The sequence below is a fragment of the Podarcis liolepis genome (genome assembly GCF_965112155.1).
Source record: "Podarcis liolepis genome assembly, contig: HAP1_SCAFFOLD_114, whole genome shotgun sequence".
NCBI classification, from domain to species: domain Eukaryota; kingdom Metazoa; phylum Chordata; class Lepidosauria; order Squamata; family Lacertidae; genus Podarcis; species Podarcis liolepis.
Window position 1 is genome coordinate 42,046 of NW_028148922.1, and position 18,802 is coordinate 60,847.

General features: G+C 47.7%; 1 protein-coding gene across 1 annotated transcript in view; it reads right to left on the minus strand.

Moving 5' to 3' along the window:
- Positions 1-18,802, minus strand: part of LOC310698975 (maestro heat-like repeat family member 5) — a 76,926-nt gene that overhangs the window by 42,036 nt on the left and 16,088 nt on the right. The window contains exons 3-10 of the mRNA XM_083520546.1: positions 17,620-17,972; positions 14,401-14,540; positions 11,826-11,942; positions 10,337-10,447; positions 7,772-7,912; positions 6,631-6,750; positions 4,806-4,901; positions 3,996-4,100 (exon numbers count right to left, since the gene is read on the minus strand). Of these exons, the coding sequence (XP_083376672.1) occupies positions 3,996-4,100; positions 4,806-4,901; positions 6,631-6,750; positions 7,772-7,912; positions 10,337-10,447; positions 11,826-11,942; positions 14,401-14,540; positions 17,620-17,972 (1,183 nt within the window). The remainder of the gene's footprint in view (positions 1-3,995; positions 4,101-4,805; positions 4,902-6,630; positions 6,751-7,771; positions 7,913-10,336; positions 10,448-11,825; positions 11,943-14,400; positions 14,541-17,619; positions 17,973-18,802) is intronic.

Genomic DNA, 18,802 nt, shown 5'->3' on the forward strand with positions numbered 1-18,802 from the left:
AGCAGCACCATTGTCATCATAAGTTATACAGAACAAACCATCTATAAACTTTGCATGCAAAATGTCCTCTTTGCCTTTCCTGATGACACAGACGCTCCTCTTGAAGGAAATCTCAAAGCCACGCCCAGTCAGCTGTGGGATGCTGAGCAAATTGTCTGCAGAATCTGGAACATAAAGTACATCTCTGATGGTTGTGTGCAGACTTGCCAGTCTCACATTTCCGACTCCTGCAATTCGCAACGTCTTTCCATCAGCCTGGTGGATCTCTCCATCTTGAGGCGTGAAGGAGATAAATAGATGCTTATCTTTTGATAAATGCCGTGTAGCTCCCAAATCTACAACAAATCTGGCTTTGGCCTTTGGAGCAGCTTTTCCAGCAAGCAAAACCTTGTCTTCCACCGGCTTGGGCTTCTGCTGCTTGCCCCCCTGCTCCTGGCCATCAAACTTGCCTTTAGCCTTTGGTGAAGCTGTGCCAGCAAACAAAACCTTGTTTTCCACCGGCGTGGGCTTTCCACCCCCCCCTTCTGCTTTGGGCCATCTGCTGGCTTCTGTCTCTGTTTACTTCTGGCCTTCCGGTATCTGTGAGGATGACCTTGGCTCTCATGAGAAACAGAGCTCTTAGCTGCCGACTCCTTGGCTCCCCCTGGAGGCTGGAACGCTGCCTGGGATGACGTCACAGTTAGCTCCCCCTGCAGCTTGCAACCGGTGCCCTTGGCATCCCTGCAATCACTCTCGATCTGGGAAACAGCCAGGACCTCCGATGCAGTCAAACTCTGGGCTGGGATGACCGGCAGATGGGCTACTTTCAAAGCATTCCACATCTGACGTGCTGTCGTGTTGCCAGCCAGTGTTACAATTTCCTCCAGAGAGACGGATAAGACTATGGCCCTTGAATCTTGGGCCCTCCATCTATCTGTCAGAGGAACTGGAGGGGCTTCATACACAGTATGCCACACTCCAAACTGCCGCAGCAAGCTCTCACAGCATATTGCCCAGGTCTCATAATTGTGGACATTCAACTTTGGGCACTGAGTGCCATCATCTGAAGCTTGTAAAAACTCCATTCCAGGTTTTTACTTGAGCCGTGAACCTTTATGCCTTCAAAAACACCTTATCTTGGCAGCTCATAAATCTTGAGGCCTGCTTGGCTCGACTCCCAGGCTAAATTAGCCTGCCGGACATCAAAGGCTCTGCCGCGGCAACGAAAAGCCTTACTTTTCTCCACATACCTTTCACAGTCTTTCACAGTCTTACTCTCCTGTAAGTGCTGTGAATCTGGACCCGAAACCTGTTGTTGGGATACTGCCAGGGAGACAAAGGCCATCATGCCCCCACGTCGACTCCGGACGATCCATCAACCTCCCGTAGGAACGCAGTATCAGTCAATTAGCGACACAAGCCTCAGAAACAGCTTTCCACATTCCAAGGACTTGTGCACTACCTTTGCAGAGTTCGCACAATGAAAGATGCACTCAGGAGAGCATTATTTACAACTTTATTTAGCGTTGGTCAGAACAAAGAAAAAACATGACTGCTTGCCTGCGTGTTCAGGCACAGAGAGAGAAACAAAAGCTATGTACAAAACATAAACTTTCTGTGAGCCGGAAGTACGCAGACTGTGACTCAAACAACAGCCTGCTCCCTGTTTAAGGTGGAACAGAAATATCCTAACAACCCCCTATGAGAAGCTGTTTAAAAAACGCCCTAATCTGAAATACCTACGCATTTGGGATTCAGATGTAATTATGCATTATCCCGCTAAGCAGAAATTGGGTGAGCGTAGTGTTCAGGGGAAATTAATGGGCTACCAGCAGGGGGCGTACAGAATTTACATACCAGCAAGTGGCAAATTTCATATTACCAGAAGCATGATACAAACTGTAAATTGGAATGGCTGTTTTCCAAGATACTAACGGTATAAATGACACTGAGGAAGAAGAGGAAGTAGCAGCAGCAGCAGCAGCAGCAGGAAATGGTGCTTCTGAATTAATGGAACAAGACAAAAAGCCTGTTGAATCTGATAATTTGTTTGATGATTTAAAGTCATGGGCACCCGAGGGGAGGTTAGATTCTCTTGAGTTTTCTGACTGTGAGCTTAGCCTACAGGCACCTCTTCAGTCTGACAATGATGATTTACAACCTGAAACTAGTAGTTCACTTAGTCCCATTAAGTCTGAGGAGTCTGACTCTCCTTCCGGACTGAGACGTTCAGATAGAAAGAGACAGAAGCCACAACGTTTTGCAGATGAACATTTAAATACTGTGTATGCCAATAAGGTGGTTTTTGAGCCAAAAAGCTACAATGATGTTCAGAATTTACCTAAGCACCAAGTTGTAAATTGGTATAAAGCTATCAACTCTGAGATAGCTTCTTTAAAAGAGCATAACACCTGGTCTCTTTTACCACAAACCCCAGATATGAGAAAAAATAAAAAATTCCTTCCAGTAGCACCTTAAAGACCAACTAAGTTAGTTCTTGGTATGAGCTTTCGTGTGCATGCACACGAAAGCTCATACCAAGAACTAACTTAGTTGGTCTTTAAGGTGCTACTGGAAGGAATTTTTTATTTTGACTATGGCAGACCAACACGGCTACCTATCTACTACTGGAACCCAGATATGAGACTTATTGATTCAAAATGGGTTTAAGAAAATGCAAATGGGAAGGATACGCCTATGGTGTGTGGTTTCACCTTTACAGGTGAAGATAAGCCATTTCCTAACAAAACTTTGTATCGTTCTGCTATAGGCAAGCTAAATTTCATTCAAAGAATCTCAAGACCAGATATAACTTATGCCTTTCACTTTCTGGCAAAATTTGTGGAAAAGCCCACTACGCAATGTTTCTCTGCTCTTAAGAGAGTGGTAGTGTATCTTAAACATACCAAACATTATAGGTTGCAGTTTACATCATGTATTGACAAAGATTTTGAAATTTTCTGCGATGCATCTCATGCAGTGGAACAAAATAATTGCAGGGATGTGTCTGGTATGGTGTTTTGTTATAACGGTTGTGCATTTGAATGGAAGTCCCAGACACAAACCATTATTTGTCTCTCCACAACAGAGAGTGAATTATGTGCATGCGTTCAGGCCACTCATGATGTGGAATGGTATCTGCAAGTATTTGCAGACCTACAGATGAAAGTAACACTACCAGTAAGAGTTTACCTTGATTCCCAGAGCGGACTTGCTATCCTGTGTTCAGAGACCAATACGCAGCACACTAGAGTCTTAAGGTTACGTTTACAGTTTGTAAAGAAACTAATTGCTGATGAAATGATTGTATTTCAATATGTTCCAGGTGACAATCAAATTGCGGACATTTTTACTAAAGCACTTCCAAAGGTTACTCATGAAAGACATGTACAAAATATGCTTTATGATTTTGTTCCACAATGATGAACCGCAGGGGAAATGTTGAATGGTTTCTTTAAATGTAAAGGTTCATCATTGTTCCACCAGTTGTGTATGTCTTTCAGGGGCCAGAGCAAGGGCCAGAGCAAGATAACGAGACCCAGCTTTACAGCTGTGAAACACAGCAGGTGCTGAGTTGTATTGATTAAGGTGTGTCAGCATTTGGGTGTAGTATATAAGGAGCAGCACCTAGCTCTTCCGTTACCCTGGGGGATGGGTTGGTGGTTGGGTCTGGATTGTTGTTGGTGTATTTAGGAGTTTTTGTTTTTGTTATTAAAACCTTGTTTAAGTTATTTTTGAGTCCCTTTTTAACGCATGGTCTCCCCAGCAAGCTCTCTGCAGTGCTACTATACTGCAAATAGCTAACACTGGCACCTCTCAGGTGGGCACTATTGCCATTATAAGAGAATGAGGGAGGTGAGTTCATGGTGAGTCCTGGCACCTCTTTTTCTAGAAAAATAGCACTGGCTGGCACCTTTCCCTGGGATGGCCATGCCATACAGCTTTCATCTAGTTCACACCTGAACTTTCCAACGCAATACGATTTGAAATTGCAGCATTAAGCCTTGGTCACTCACATCAAAGTCCAGATGCTCGGAGACATATTTCAGGAGTGCCTTGGTGGTCTTGACTGCTCTTTGCCGCTCACTGATTTTTGTGGAGTCAATCCAGCCTTTTGTGTGCTGCGAGAGAGAAATCATCGTCATCACATGGAAGGACAACCCTTAATCCAGGTTTGCAAATTCACAAAGCTTCATAGAGGGGACAAATTGCAAAAAGGGGTTGTTTTGTAAAGGAGAAAGTTTGCTGCAATTTGTTTATTATTATTAATAATAATAATAATAATAATAATAATACCCCACCTCTTTCCCAGACAGGGACTCGAGGCAGCTTACAAACAAAAGAAGAACAACTAAAGACACAGAAAAAAGAAGCCATTTAAAAAAAGCATTAGTAGAATTAGATATTAATTGGCTCTTGGGTTGCTTTTGTTTTATTATGCATTTTCTGTTCTGAGCATCCTTAGACCAAGCCCAGCCATTGATCCACAGGTAATGAGGACTGGCAGTTGGCCCTTTGGGCTTTCAGACAGAGAGCCTTTTCCCAGCCCCACCTGGAGATGCTGAGGACTGAACCGGGGACCTTGGGCATGCAAGACAGATGCTCTGTCCCGAGCCACGGCCCTTCCCCATACGCCATCAGCAGAGGACATATCTTGTGTGCCTTGCACAAGCATTGCTAGCAGAACAGAGGCCCACTTGACCATCAGCACCCACAACCAGTGAGTTGGCCACAGATGCCCCCCGTGCAATCATTTCAAGAGGGTCTGTCCTCCGGCATGGGAGCTGCTGCTTCCCCCTGCTCTGACACCTTGGGGGCTCCCTTACCACTAATATCTCCTGCAGCGTCTTCAGAGAGGGGGCCTCTGACAGCAAGCTGGTGAGCATGTTGAGCCAGATGTACACTGTTTCTTCATAACAGTCCTGGAAGGAGAGAAGCAAAAGCACTTAGAAGCTGAAGACCCCCATGGAAATCCCATATGCTCTGGAGCCTTCTAGTCCAAATTTGTAACAAAGCTTATGCAGGGGTTCAAGCACGGCACACAAAGAGTCATAAACATCAAACGTTTCTTGATGTATGTAAGGTTACAGGTCATGCGACATAAAGATACAGGACTCCACACTGGGCTCAACTTCCTTGGGGTGTTCCAAGGCAGAGGGCCGCCTTGGTGGTGGGGCCCACCCCGTGGAACACCCTCCTATCAGATGTCAGAGAGATACATCATTATACTTCCGTCTGAAGACATCTGAAGGCAGCCCTGCATAGGGAAGTTTTAAATATTTGATGTCTGGCTGTGTTTTAATTTGTTGGAAGCCGCCCAGAGTGGCTAGAGTAACCCAGTCAGATGGGCAGCATATAAACAAACAAGCAAACAAATAAAATTAAATGCAGCGTAGGAGGGAGGCATGAGAGTCACAAAATGCAGGCATGCAGGAATCATACGTGGATGCATTCTAGCAAAGGTGAAATGTAATAAATATGGAAACATGATTAAAATCAAAAATATACACCCCAAGTCTCTGGCTGTTACATCATTGTGATGGGTCAAGTGTCTCAGGCAGCATTCTTTGCGGCTTACAGGGCTCAGACTCTTTGCCCTCAAATCCTTTAACCTGGCAACCCCATTTTCCTCCAAAAGCAGAAGGTCCAGTCACCTGGCTCGGTGTTGCTTTGACCGAGCTCCCAGCTTTGATCTTCATAACCTGCAAGGATGGCAACTGGAAGACCTTATGCGTGGTTTTTTGTACCAGCTGAGAGCGGGTCAGAGGGTCCATCTGTGGTCTCAAGGCCCTGAGAAGAGAAAGAAGGGGAGAGGAAAGGATCAGCACCCAGCAGTCCATAAACCTGGTGAAGAAATATGTACTGTGCCCGGCCGTACTTACGTCAGGCGAATGATGTTTTCCATTGCCTCGTGCAGGTTGCTGATGGATGCCATTGGCTCCTGTTTGATAACCTCCTGTGGTGGGGAAGCACACAGCATGTCAGGGAACTGGAGGCGCCATCCCTGCCACCACCACACCAAGCCCTGAGGTGTGCTCTCTATCCAGCCCACTTGACAACTTCTTTGCAATTGGCAAGTGGGTCCTCCTAGAGGAGAAGAGTGGGCTTCCTGGATCTGGGAATAAGATCCCTTTTTCTCCTGGGCAGAGCTCTACCCCATAAGAACAGCATAAGATCAGCCTTCTGGACCAGGCCAAGGGCCTATCTAGTCCAGCATCCTCACAGCATTCTCACAGTGGCCAACCAGACGTCTGTGAGAAACCAGGGAGCAGACCATGAGCCCAAGAGCCCTCTCCCCGCCTGTGGCTTCCAGCAACTATATTCAGAAACATTGCTTCCTTCCTCTGTGGAGGTAGAACATAGCAATCATGGCTGGGAGCCATCGACAGCCCTCTCCTCCTGGGAGAACCTAGCCTCTTTTACTTAGGCGCTGGTGACAGCCTGCTGAGGTTGCCACAATGTAGGGCTGCCTTTCAAGAGGGTTTGGAAACTTGAGCTGGAGCAGAACGTGACCACCCAGAAATGGTTTGGGGCCAGATGGTCAGAACATGCAACCCAGAGCTAGACCTACACAGCTATTTTTAAGAAAAAACGCTCTGAAAAGAAACCCCAGGAGATTCCCCCTCTTTTTTTCTTTTTCTTTTTACTCACTATGATGCAGAAGGTGAGCTCCTCTTTGTGGGGGAAGGTGACATGTCCCACATTTGATTGCACAAGCGCCTTGGTTGTTAAAGTTGCTGCCTTCATAAAGCTCTTCTTCAAATCCTCGTTCTGAAAGGAGAAGGGATTTTATAAAATTGAGTTTGAATCAAAATCACAAGGAAACATAAAGCCACACTGACCCTAACCTTAATTCTAATCCTTACCCTAACACTAACCCAATCCAAAAATTAACCCAGAAATGGTCTTGTTAGATAGTTAAATTCATGTTGAATTGCTGTTTTAGGGTTTCTTTAAAAAAAGTCTGGAAAGAATTAATCCATTTTGCATTACTTTCTATGGGAAAGCGTGCCTTGGTTTGGAACGCTTTGGTTTCAGAATGGATTAAGTTTGAGAACCAAGGTACCACTGTAATGCCCCATCTGGTCCTAAGGGTGGAGCCAGTATACACCCCAGTCTACAACCCTTTGGTGGATGAAGCCAAAGACCCTGCCCTAGGGCACAGTCTGAAGGCATGTGGTGCAAGGACCTTGACGGAGCTCAGGAGGTCTGCTCAGTGCCTGGATGGTGACCACGGGGGAAATGGTTGCACACCTCCTGGAGTCGTATGACAGGAGAAAGGCAGGATATACTGTATTTTTTCGTGTATAAGACACCCCCTATTAGGGGGGACTCCAAATTAAGAAAATGGGGGGGAGGATTGCCCAGAGTTGCTGAGCTTTTGGAAGGGAGGATTACCCACAGTTGTTCAGCTATTTGGGGGGAGGGGATTCCAAAAATTGCTCACCCGCTGGACCTATGCTGCCACTCACACACGTCGCAAAACCCACCTATTGTCTGTCCCTCGCCGGCAGAAACCGCCAATCGCCTTCCCAATTTCTGCAGCGACAGCCAGTCAACACCACCCCTTGCCGCAGCCACCAATAACACGCACAATAGCCACTGACTATCTCCGGCTTGCAGCGGCAACCAAACCCATGTCCCCCCTATGCACTATCTGTGTATAAGATGACCCTCATTTTTAAACATCATTTTTTAATAATAATAAAAAACACCTTGTCTTATACACGGAAAAGTATGGTATAGCTGAGAGAACAAACAACAGGAGTCCGTGTGATAATCAGAGCCATACCTTCCTGCTGTTCTGGAATTGGAAGAGGAGCTCCTGTGTTAACTGGTCTATAAAAAGCGGGAGCTCATCCTGCCGTGCCCCAATTGCCATTTGCCCGCAGCAAAGGATGACGGTGATGCTGGCATTGGTCTCGCTAGTATTCTGGAGGGAAAGGATGGGGAAAGTGAGTTTGGGAACCTTAAGTGCAATTGGAGACAAATCACCATTTAGTTGGGACCTTTTAGCAGCAGGGAAAATATTAGTAGTCAGTAAGTTGTTGTGCGAAAGGTGGAGGGCACAAGGAGAAGGGGACAACAGATGACGAGATGGCTGGACAGTGTTCTCGAAGCGACCAGCATGAGTTTGACCAAACTGCGGGAGGCAGTGGAAGACAGGAGTGCCTGGCGTGCTCTGGTCCAGGGGGTCACGAAGAGTCGGACACCACTAAACGACTAAGCAACAACAAGAAGTTGTTGTGCAGACTTACAAATTTTGTATTTTTTTTTCCTCCAGGAAACTCAAACTGCTGGCAAGCCAGGGCTCCCCCATCCTATATATGTGCATCGGGTTCTTCCTGCCTAAATGTAGAGCCTGACATTTGACCCTATTGAATTTCATTTTGTTAGTTTGGGCCCAGTTCTCCAATCTGTTAAGGTTATCTTGAATCCCGATTCTGTCTTCTGTGGCATTGGCTACCCTTCCCAGTTTGGTGTCACCTGCATATTTGAGGAGCATCCGCTCAATTCCTTCATCCAAGTCATTTATTTTAAAAAAACGTGGAACAACAACGGGCCCAGGACAGAACCCTGTGACACCCCACTGGTCAATTTTTCCCCAGGATGACGAGGAACCATGAAGGTGTTCTCTTTGGGTTTGGTCAGTCAACCAGGGAGAAAGTGCAGGACAGTGTAGGGTAGGCTGACCACTGGTGCTCTTTTCCATGGGAGCTGCTTTTTTAAAATTAAAATGAACTGGGTGGATCTGCTCATCTTCTCCATAGTGAGGGTTGGGAAATTTCCTTGGTCATTTCCCAACTCACAGCAAAAATCCAGGGGTACCACACTCCTGGGTTTCATTTCTCTTGGATGGCAGAGCACAAGAGAGTTCAGGGCTGCGTTCAGGTGTAACAATAAACCAGAAGGCATCAACATAGGTTGGCCTCTAGCTCCCATCAGCCTCAGCCGGTATGGCCAGTGGTCAGGAGGGATGGGAGTTGCAGTCTGTAGCATCTGAAGGGCACCATTTTGGTTACCTCTGTGATAAACTATGGTTTATTATTGTGTGAATGAGCCTTGGACTCATCGGCTCCTGCTCCCTTCTCCTCTAGCACAGTTGCAAAAAGGAGACCAGAAGCTTGAGGGAAGTTAACTGAAAGTGGAAGGAAAAGGTTCTGATCCCCTTCCAGCTGGGTTGGAGAATTGGAGAGTTGGGGGCACATGACCCCAAGGCCCCCTCAGGTTATGGAACTGTTAGATCCGCACGCAGTTACTATGCCTTTGTAATAATTTGCTTAAATGACAAATATATGGAGGTGAACACAGAGAGTGACACTCAACTATGCTTTGCTTCAAGTAGACCTGTTGAAATGAATGGGCCTAACTTAGTCATCTTCATTAAATTCAATGGGTCTACTCTAGAACATAGTTGAATGGGGCCAGCAGGCACTCCTGTACGCAGAAGAACCCTTGCACGAGAGCAACTTGGGCAGCTCCCCTGCCCCGGGATGCAGCTGAAACCTCTCCCCTCTTTCTCTCTGCCTCTCCCAGCCTGCCGACTGCCTTCTCTCTTGGATTCTGCTCCCTCCCCTCAGTTGGAGAGGTGTCCCCTCTTCCAAACTCTAAGAGGTTCTTCATTCAAAGCTTTCTGACAGCAGAACACTCTCCCTTGGGAGGTTGTGGACTCTCCGTTGGAGGTTGGATGGCCATCTCTCAGGGATGCTTGAGCTGAGATTCCTGCATTGGAGGGGGTTGGACTAGATGACCCTTGGGGTCCCCCATTAGCTTCCACTATTGAAGAAATGCCAACCAACCATCTGACAACCAACCTAAAAACATGGGCCAGTGTACTTTTGTATTGCGTGTACTCTGGGGATGACCAATGGTTTCTAACGATTCCGTTTGACTGACTGACTGAGCCAAGGGATCAGATCAGATCAGATCTAGGATCTGGAGCCACAGAGACAGGACTGCTAGAGCCCACTTCAGAAGAATGACTGAGACATACCCACAGAGGAAGTTGTCTGGCTTCCATACTGAGAGGATGAGCAGATCTAATTGCCTTTTTGGAATGGTAAGGATCCCATCCCTTGAAAAAGAGCATATTTGGAAATGGGGCAGGATTTGTTCTTTTCCAACACAGCTCTGTTTTCCTAGATCAGAGGAACCCAGAGGCTGCTTCACATGCTTTGGTGTGGATGTAAATAGCTGCTAAGGATCCAATTTGCCAGGATCTTTGTCTAACCATTGGCCATGCTGTCAGGGGCTGATGGGAGTTCCAATTCAAAACACCCGGATGGGGAAGGGGCACCAGGCTGGGGATGGCTGACCTACACTCTTGCTATGCTCCTTCCTCACTTCACACCCTTACCTCAGACGTCTGAGTCTTCCTTGCAATGGCTGCGCGGCCAAAATCCCGCACTGCCATCAGCACCTGGGAAATATGGGTGCTTGAAGCCAGACCGATAGCCTCAGAAATTCCCTAGGGAGAATGAGGCACGTCAAACATGTCGTTTTCTTGATTGCAATTAGTAATAATAATAATAATAATAATAAATTTTATTTATATCCCACCCTCCCCAGCCAAAGCCGGGCTCAGGGCAGCTAACAACAATAAAATAGTACAACATTCTAAAAACATTTCATTATAAAAATTAATTAAAATCAATTAAAATGAAATTGATGGCAACCATTAAGCTAAGCTGATCATGAGGGATGGAGGATAAATGTGATTCTGTAAGCAGATTGCTGCAAAATGTGGGGAACCAAATTTAAGAGTGGGGAAATGAGACACTTAGAGAACCAATTTGAACAGATCCTTTCATCCCGGATAATAATAGGGGTGGTTTGAAGAACGATATTTCTGTGGATTCTGATGTGAACTGACCAGACCACACCTCCCAGACTCATGTGCAGCTTGAAATGCAAGGATGCCTTGCATTCTGACATTTTCGAATCTTGTGATACAGTTCTTGGCTTCATTAAACACCCAACTACATTAAAATGCATCATTTATACACTGGAAGTATTTGTAATCCACCCCTCACCCAAAGGCGCCAGAGCAGGAATATGCACCATCTAAACCAGGGTGCTCCAATTTCTCATACCAAGTGGGCCACAAGAGTAGTTCAGCACAGAACCTGTGGGCTGCACACTGACTTGTCATGTGGGAGAGGGGAGCAAGGCCAACGTTTGACACACACGCCCCGGCCTGCATGCTGCCTTCCCAAAGGTAGGCAGGTGAGGCGCTGGGTTTTGGGAAGGAGGCATGAGGCTCTGGTGGGACCTAGCGCCTTCCCACCTTCTTGCCAAAGGTGGGAAAGAGCTAACTGGGGACTCTAGGACCCTGACAGATCACACCTGCCTCCTTCCCCAAGCCCAGCACCTCCTTACCCAGCTTTGGGAAGGCGGTGCAAGGCCTACAGGTGTGTATGGGTGCCTCCAAGGTTGCTGAGGGCTGCCAAGAAAGGCATTGAGGGCCACTTGTTGGCTGCTCTGATCTAACCCAAAACTAAACAAATCTGCCCCAGATATGTTGAATGCTGAAAAGCTGTTCCTCCTGTAAGAGGCTTTGAGGGGGTGACTGGGTGGGCACGAGCAGAGACCAATCCAGAAATCAGGACAGAGGGCTGGTGGGGTCTGTGGGGTAATGTCAGGGACTGGCTGGATGAGTAAGAGTGGGGGACCCTGGATTGTGGTGGTGGGACACTGGGGAGCAGCCTGGGGAGGCGCTTGAAGCAGGAGGGTTCAGAAGGAGGAGGCTCTTCCAGGAAACTGCTGGAGGTGGAGAGTCTCCATGTGAGCGCAGTCCCAGTCCCGCTGGCTCTCCTCCCCCCCTGACATCCCACACATTCACTCACCTCTCTGTCTGCTTCCTCTTCGAGAGCCAACCTCAGGAGTAAGTGCAGGTACTGGTGGACTGTCTCTGCGCTCCTGGAATCCCGCAGCTTGAGTCCATAATATCTATAGAGGGCATTCTAAGGGTTGGGGAAGGTTTGGGTGAGTCACAGGGAGGAGACCCCACCAGCTACATCAACTGCTTTTGGAAAACCAAAGAATTTCAATTTTAGCGTCTGAAAATGTCGGGTAATACTAAATAATAATAATAGATTGCAAGTACTAGGCAATTGTTTTAATGATTTGTATGCAATTTTACACATCTTCTGAATTCCCAAGTCATGTTACAACTCTTTAAAGGTAAAGGTAAAGGGACCCCTGACAATTAAGTCCAGTCGCAAATGACTCTGGGCTTAAAGCTCATCTCGCTTTAAGGCCGAGGGAGCCGGCATTTGTCCGCTTCTGCAGACAGTTTTTCCAGGTCATGTGGCCAGCATGACTAAGCCGCTTCTGGCGAAACCAGAGCAGCACACGGAAATGCCGTTTACCTTCCAGCCGGAGCAGTACTGGCTTCGGCTGGGGAGGGATTGGATATATATATATTATTATTATTATTATTATTATTATTATTATTATTATTATTTATTTATTTATTTACTTACTTACTTACTTGCACTATGTGCTTTTGAACTGCTAGGTGGGCAGGAGCTGGGACCGAACAACGGGAGCTCACCCCATCGCAGGGATTCGAACCGCCAACCTTCCGATCGGCAAGCCCAAGCGGCACAGTGGTTTAACCCACAGCGCCACCCGCGTCCCTATTACAACTCTTTAGTATTCCTCATTTGGGGAATTTGAAAGTTGACAAGTTCAGCATTGATTGCTCTTCCTCCACTGTTGGAGGCAGGAATGCTTCTGAATAAAGAAAAAAACATGCAACATTTCCTGGGGTCCAAGTCACCCCACCAAATCAAGTTCATGGATTGGTTCTTCTTCCGGTCTACAGATCCTGCACTGATCGTCTTCTCTGCTTCCCCAAGTTTGCCTGGTCCTCTTTTCAAGCCCCCCCAGACTGGCGGTTACCACTCCTTCTCACCAGCGGAAAGTCGTCTCCTGCATGTGCAAATAGGACCTTCCTCCAAGCTGGGCTCCCAATAGTTCAGGCCTAGGCAAACACAGCCCTCCAGCTGTTTGGGGACTCCAATGCCCATCACCCCTGACCTGCTGGTCCTGTTAGCTAGGGATGATGGGAGCTGTAGTCCCAAAACAGCTGGAGGGCCGAGTTTGCCTTTGTCTGTGATAGTTAATGGCAGTTCCCCTCAACTTGAACCCTTCTACATGCTCCCACCAGCCCCAGGCAGCATATGGTCCAGAACATTTAGAGGGCACCAGGTTGGGAAATCCTGGTTCATGCATCAGACCAGGGTGGATAAAAATCAATGACCCATTATTTTTTTAAATGGATTTCTTTGATTTAAATCACATTTTTTTAAAAAATTAAATTGGATTTCTAAAATAAAATGCTTTTAGAGGAAAAATCTTTCGGAATATATTTTTCTATTTAAGTTGCATTATAGTCCAAAGGCTATTCACTGGGAAGTAAGGATTTATTTTAAGTTTTTCATATATGCTAAAATTCAGTCTAAGATTTTTTTTTAAAAAAAATGTTTAACTACATCATGGATATATAAGCTATAATGTTATTGTTTTAGTTAAATAAATTGTTTAAATTCTTATTAAGGAAATGATTATTTTTCTCCTTCCAATAAGGTACAGCAGAAAAGTTGTCCAAATATACAATGGTACCTCAGGTTAAGAACTTAATTCGTTCCGGAGATCTGTTCTTAACCTGAAACTGTTCTTAACCTGAAGCACCACTGTTAGAGGTATCGGTTGGTTGCTTGAGAGCAATCAGGCAATATGGCTCAAGAGTCTGTTTTCAAGCTTTCTTCTTAGTGATCAAAACTTTTAGAATGCAGAGCACCTCTATTCCCTGTCTTGCTCATTCACGGGCAGAATCTGAGAGTGGGCGGCCCTTCAACCTTCCCCAGCAGAGTAATTTCTTGGCGCCCAGTCTGCGCCTCCCCTCTCTGCGCGGAAGCCTACTGCGCAAGGAAGGCTTGGGTAATGGGGGACCCCCCTCCTCCCCGCTTTGCTCAGGCAAGGTGTCCAGGCACCGCCTTGCCTCCTCCGACCCCTGCATCTCCTCTCCTTCCTCCGCTGAGGAAGTGCTGCTTCCCACGATCTTTGGGGGCTCTCTGTAATCCACTCGGCTTTTCCCCTCTCGCCCCTGAGCCGATGGCAGTTCTTAACCCGAGGTACTATTTCTGGGTTAGCGGAGTCTGTAACCTGAAGCGTATGTAACCTGAAGCGTCTGTACACAGTTAACTTATTATACCCCACAATAATTTCATAATTATCTGTCTATGCATTTCTAACAGTATAACCAAATCAGTAGTAAAAACTACTCTGGAAATTTATTATTCCCAAAATGAAACCTTCATCTGGTTGTAAATATTAAGATTATACAAGCAAGAATGTAAAAATATGTTTTAAATTGATTTGATTTCAATCAAATCCACCCTGCATCACACACACCTGGGGAGATGTCTGGAGGTGTTGGAGGATGGTATCCAAAATCTCCCTTTCATCCATCCTCTCCAAAACTTCTGGGATTGTTCTTCCTCCCAGCATTTTCTTACCCATCCACAGGAACTTGAAGTTTTCATCAGAGAGTTCTTCAGAAAGAAAGAGAGAGAGGGGTGAGTAAATGAGGCGGATGAGAGGGAAAGGTACCGTATTTTTCCATGTATAACACGCCCCCATATATAAGACGCTCCATATTTTTGGGCACTCAAAATTTAGAAATGGGGGCAGATTGCCAAGACTTGTTAAGCTTTTTGGGGGAGGGGTTGCCCAGAGTGGTTGAGCTTTATTTGGGGGGAGGGAGCAATTAATCAAATTGCACAGTTGCAGGCATCAACCACCAAGTCACCTATCGTCTGCCAGTCGACAACAGCCCTTTCCACAGCAAAGAAATCATGGCTGGGAATCTCCTCCTGGCAGCTACAACCAAGCGCCCGTCCCCCCTCAGCACTCCCCCTGTAGAAGTGGAGCCCCAATTTGACACTTGATTTGGGGGGTAAAAAACCTCGTCTTATACACGAGAAAAGACGGCAAGTTCTTTCTCAGGGGGCTTCTCGCCTGTTGCAATGAGCGGGTGCATGCCATATCTGAACAGGGATCATAGAACTGTAGCGTCTGAAGGGACCTGCGGGGTCACCTAGTCCAACCCCCAGCAATGCAGAAATGGGGCAGCCACCCGGAAGTCCCTGCTCCATGTTACACGCCTCATAACAAGGAGGGGTGGGGTGGGGGGGACTTGCACCCAGACATCAAGGAAACCAAGAGAGACCCCGGCATTGTATCATCATCATAATAATAATTTATTACTTATACCCCGCCCATCTGGCTGAGTTTCCCCAGCCACTCTGGGCGGCTCCCAATCAAGTATTAAAAACAATACAGCGTTAAATGTTAAAAACTTCCCTAAACAGGGCTGCCTTCAGATGTCTTTTAAAGATAGGATAGCTACTTATTTCCTGCACATCTGAAGGGAGGGTATTCCACAGGGTGGGCGCCACTACCAAGAAGGCCCTCTGTCTGGTTCCCTGTAACCTTACTTCTCGCAGTGAGGGAACCGCCAGAAGGCCCTCGGAGCTGGATCTCAGTGTCCATGCTGAACGATGGGAGTGGAGACGCTCCTTCAGGTATACAGGACCGAGGCTGTTTGGGGCTTTAACACTTTGAATCGTGCTCGGAAACGTACTGGGAGCCAATGCAGATCTCTCAGAACCAGTGTTATGTGGTCCCGGCGGCCGCTCCCAGTCACCAGCCTAGCTGCCACATTCTGGATTAATTGCAGTTTCTGGGTCACCGTCAAATGTAGCCCCATGTAGAGCGCATTGCAATAGTCCAAGCGGGAGATAACCAGAGCATGCACCACTCTAGTGAGACAGTCCGCAGGCAGGTAGGGTCTCAGCCTGCGTACCAGGTGGAGCTGGTAGACAGCTGCCCTGGATACAGAATTAACCTGCGCCTCCATGGACAGCTGTGAGTCCAAAGTGACTCCCAGGCTGTGCACCTGGACCTTCAGGGGCACAGCTACCCCATTCAGGACCAGGGAATCCCCTACACCCACCCGCACCCTGTCCCCCAAAAACAGGACTTGTCAGGATTCAACATCAATCTGTTAGCCACCATCCATCCTCCAACCACCTCCAGGCACTCACACAGGACCTTCACCGCCTTTACTGGTTCTGATTTAAAGGAGAGGTAGAGCTGGATATCATCGACATACTGATGAACACCCAGCCCAAACCCCCTGATGATCTCTCCCAGCGGCTTCATATAGATATTAAAAAGCATGGGGGAGAGGACAGAACCCTGAGGCACCCCACAAGTGAGAGCCCAGGGGTCTGAACACTCATCCCCCAACACCACTTTCTGGACACGGCCCAGGAGAAAGGAGCGGAACCACCGTATAACAGTGCCACCATCTCCCAGCCCCTCTAGACGGTCCAGAAGGATGTTATGGTCGATGGTGTCAAAGGCCGCTGAGAAATCCAGCAGAACTAGGAAACAGCTCTCACCTTTGTCCCTAGCCCACCGGAGATTTTCAACCAGCGCGACCAAGGCAGTTTCAGTCCCATGGTGAGGCCTGAATCCCGATTCGAAGGGACCCAAATGGTCTGCATCCTCCAGGCGTGCTTGGAGTTGTTTGGCAACCCACCCGCTCAATCACCTTGCCCAAGAATGGCAGATTTGAGACTGGGCGATAGTTGGCCAAATTGGCTGGGTCTAACGGTGTTTTTTTAAGAAGCGGTTTAATGACCGCCTCTTTCAGCGGGTCTGGGAAGGCTCCCTCACAGAGAGAAGCATTCAACCCCCCGCAGAGCCCATCGCCCAGCTCTTCCCGGCTCGCTTTTATCAGCCAGGATGGGCAAGATTCAAGGAGACAGGTGGTCGGTTTCACTTGTCCAAGCAGCCTGTCCACATCCTCGGAGGTAACAGATTGGAATTGATCCCATGTAACAGGACCAGACAGAACTCTAGTACTCTCCCGCCCTGGCCCTGCTCCCACGGTGGAGTCTACCTCCTTATGAATCTGAGCGACTTTATCTGCAAAAAAACTTTGCAAAAGCATTGCAGGAGATCTTGGGGTCCCTACCAGGCCCCGGTGACGGAGGTGGTTCCGATAGATTGCGAACCACCTGAAAAAGTCTCCTGCTGCTGTTTTCTGCAGATGCCGTCGCCATTGCCACTTGGTAGGCTCGACGTTGAGCTCTAGCCCGTGTCCAGTCTGATTCAGAGTGAGTTTTCCGCCATCAGTGCTCTAGCTGTCTCAACGATTGTTTCATCGCCCTCAGCTCTGGGGAAAACCATGGAGTTGTCTGGGCTCCATGCAATCGGAAAGGGCGCTTCGGAGCCAGACAGTCAATAGCCCTGGTTAACCGCATTCCAGCGGGCCACCAGGGAATCAGCTGAGAGGCCATCAACTTGGGATAAAACATCCCCTACCACTCTCTGGAAACCAGTTGGATCCATTAAGTAGCGGGGTCGGACCATCCAAATCGGTCCCACCTCCCTGCATTGGGGAAGGGTCGCGGAGAAGTCCAGTTGCGCCAGGAAGTGATCTGACCATGGCACTTCTTTTGTTTCGCTTTTAGTTAGTGTCAGATCACCAACATCCGTAGAGGTAAACACCAAGTCTAAGGCCAAGGGGAACCCAAAAGGGATCTGGTTCTGCCTACTCACCTGGGAACGCTGACCCAGAGTCCTCAAGGCTCTTCTTTTTTGAGGGCCGCTGCTGGCTTGGCTCTTGCTTGCTGGTCCGAGGCTGGACCAGCCCTGGCAAGACTAGTGGTCTGGCCTCTGCCGCCCTGGCCTCTGCCGCTGATGGAGTAGGCTTTGCCAATGCTGGCAGTAGGACAGGGGCCTCCTCTTCATTTGAGGGGTAGATCTTGTTTTTGGGTGCAACTTGATTTTTCCTCCTGCCCTCTGTGGCTGATGTTGATGGCTTCGCCAATGGCGGCAGTAGGGCAGGGGCCTCATCTTCATTTGAGGGATAGATCTTGTTTTTATTTTTTCTTTTTAGAAAAAAAGCCATCCTGCAAGATGCAAAAAGATTAGGAATTATTGGGAAATGATATATAATGAATTGAAAAAACTGTGTAAAAAGACTTTTGTTAAGAAACCAGAAGCATTCCTTCTAGGAATTTTAGACCAAGATGTAAAAAAAGAAAACTGGGAATTATTTATGTATGCAACAACAGCGGCAAGAATTTTATTAGCACAAACTTGGAAGACAGAAGAAATACCCACGAAAGAACAATGGCAAGGGAAACCTATGGAATATGCAGAACCGGCAAAACTAACAGAAAAATTACATGAAAAGGACAACAAAGACTTTAAAAGAGAATGGGAACCATTTACAACATATATGTCAGGGGTTTAGGAGCAGAGGCAAGGGCAAGGGAGGAAACAGAGAGCGAAGGGGAGGAGGCAGAAGAAAAGATGAGTGATGACGACGACCCGAGATCTCCGAGTCTTTCCAGTGAATCAGAGGATTCACAGAAAGGAGCACCAGTGGCCAGGGCAAGGGGGGAGTCTAGGGGGGCACCCCAGGAAGATAGAGCCAGAGGGGACTCAGGGGGGAGCAGTTGGAGATCGGGACCAGCGTCACCGCCAGAGAGCAGGGAAGAGGAAGGGAGCCAGGGGGCAAGCGCTGGCAGCTCACCACAGGAGGGAGGGCACGAGTCAGGAGTGGCCACACCTCCATCGGGGAGTGAAGAAACGGTTAAGCGGAAAGTGGAAAGTTGGGCGCGCGCGCCAAGTTCAAATGCAGAGGAAGGTGACGCAGTAAGCAGCCCGGAAAGGGAGCCAGGTCCTAAAGCCCGGCGCAAGGAGACAGGAGGGTCCGGGGGGTCAGCGCCAGAAG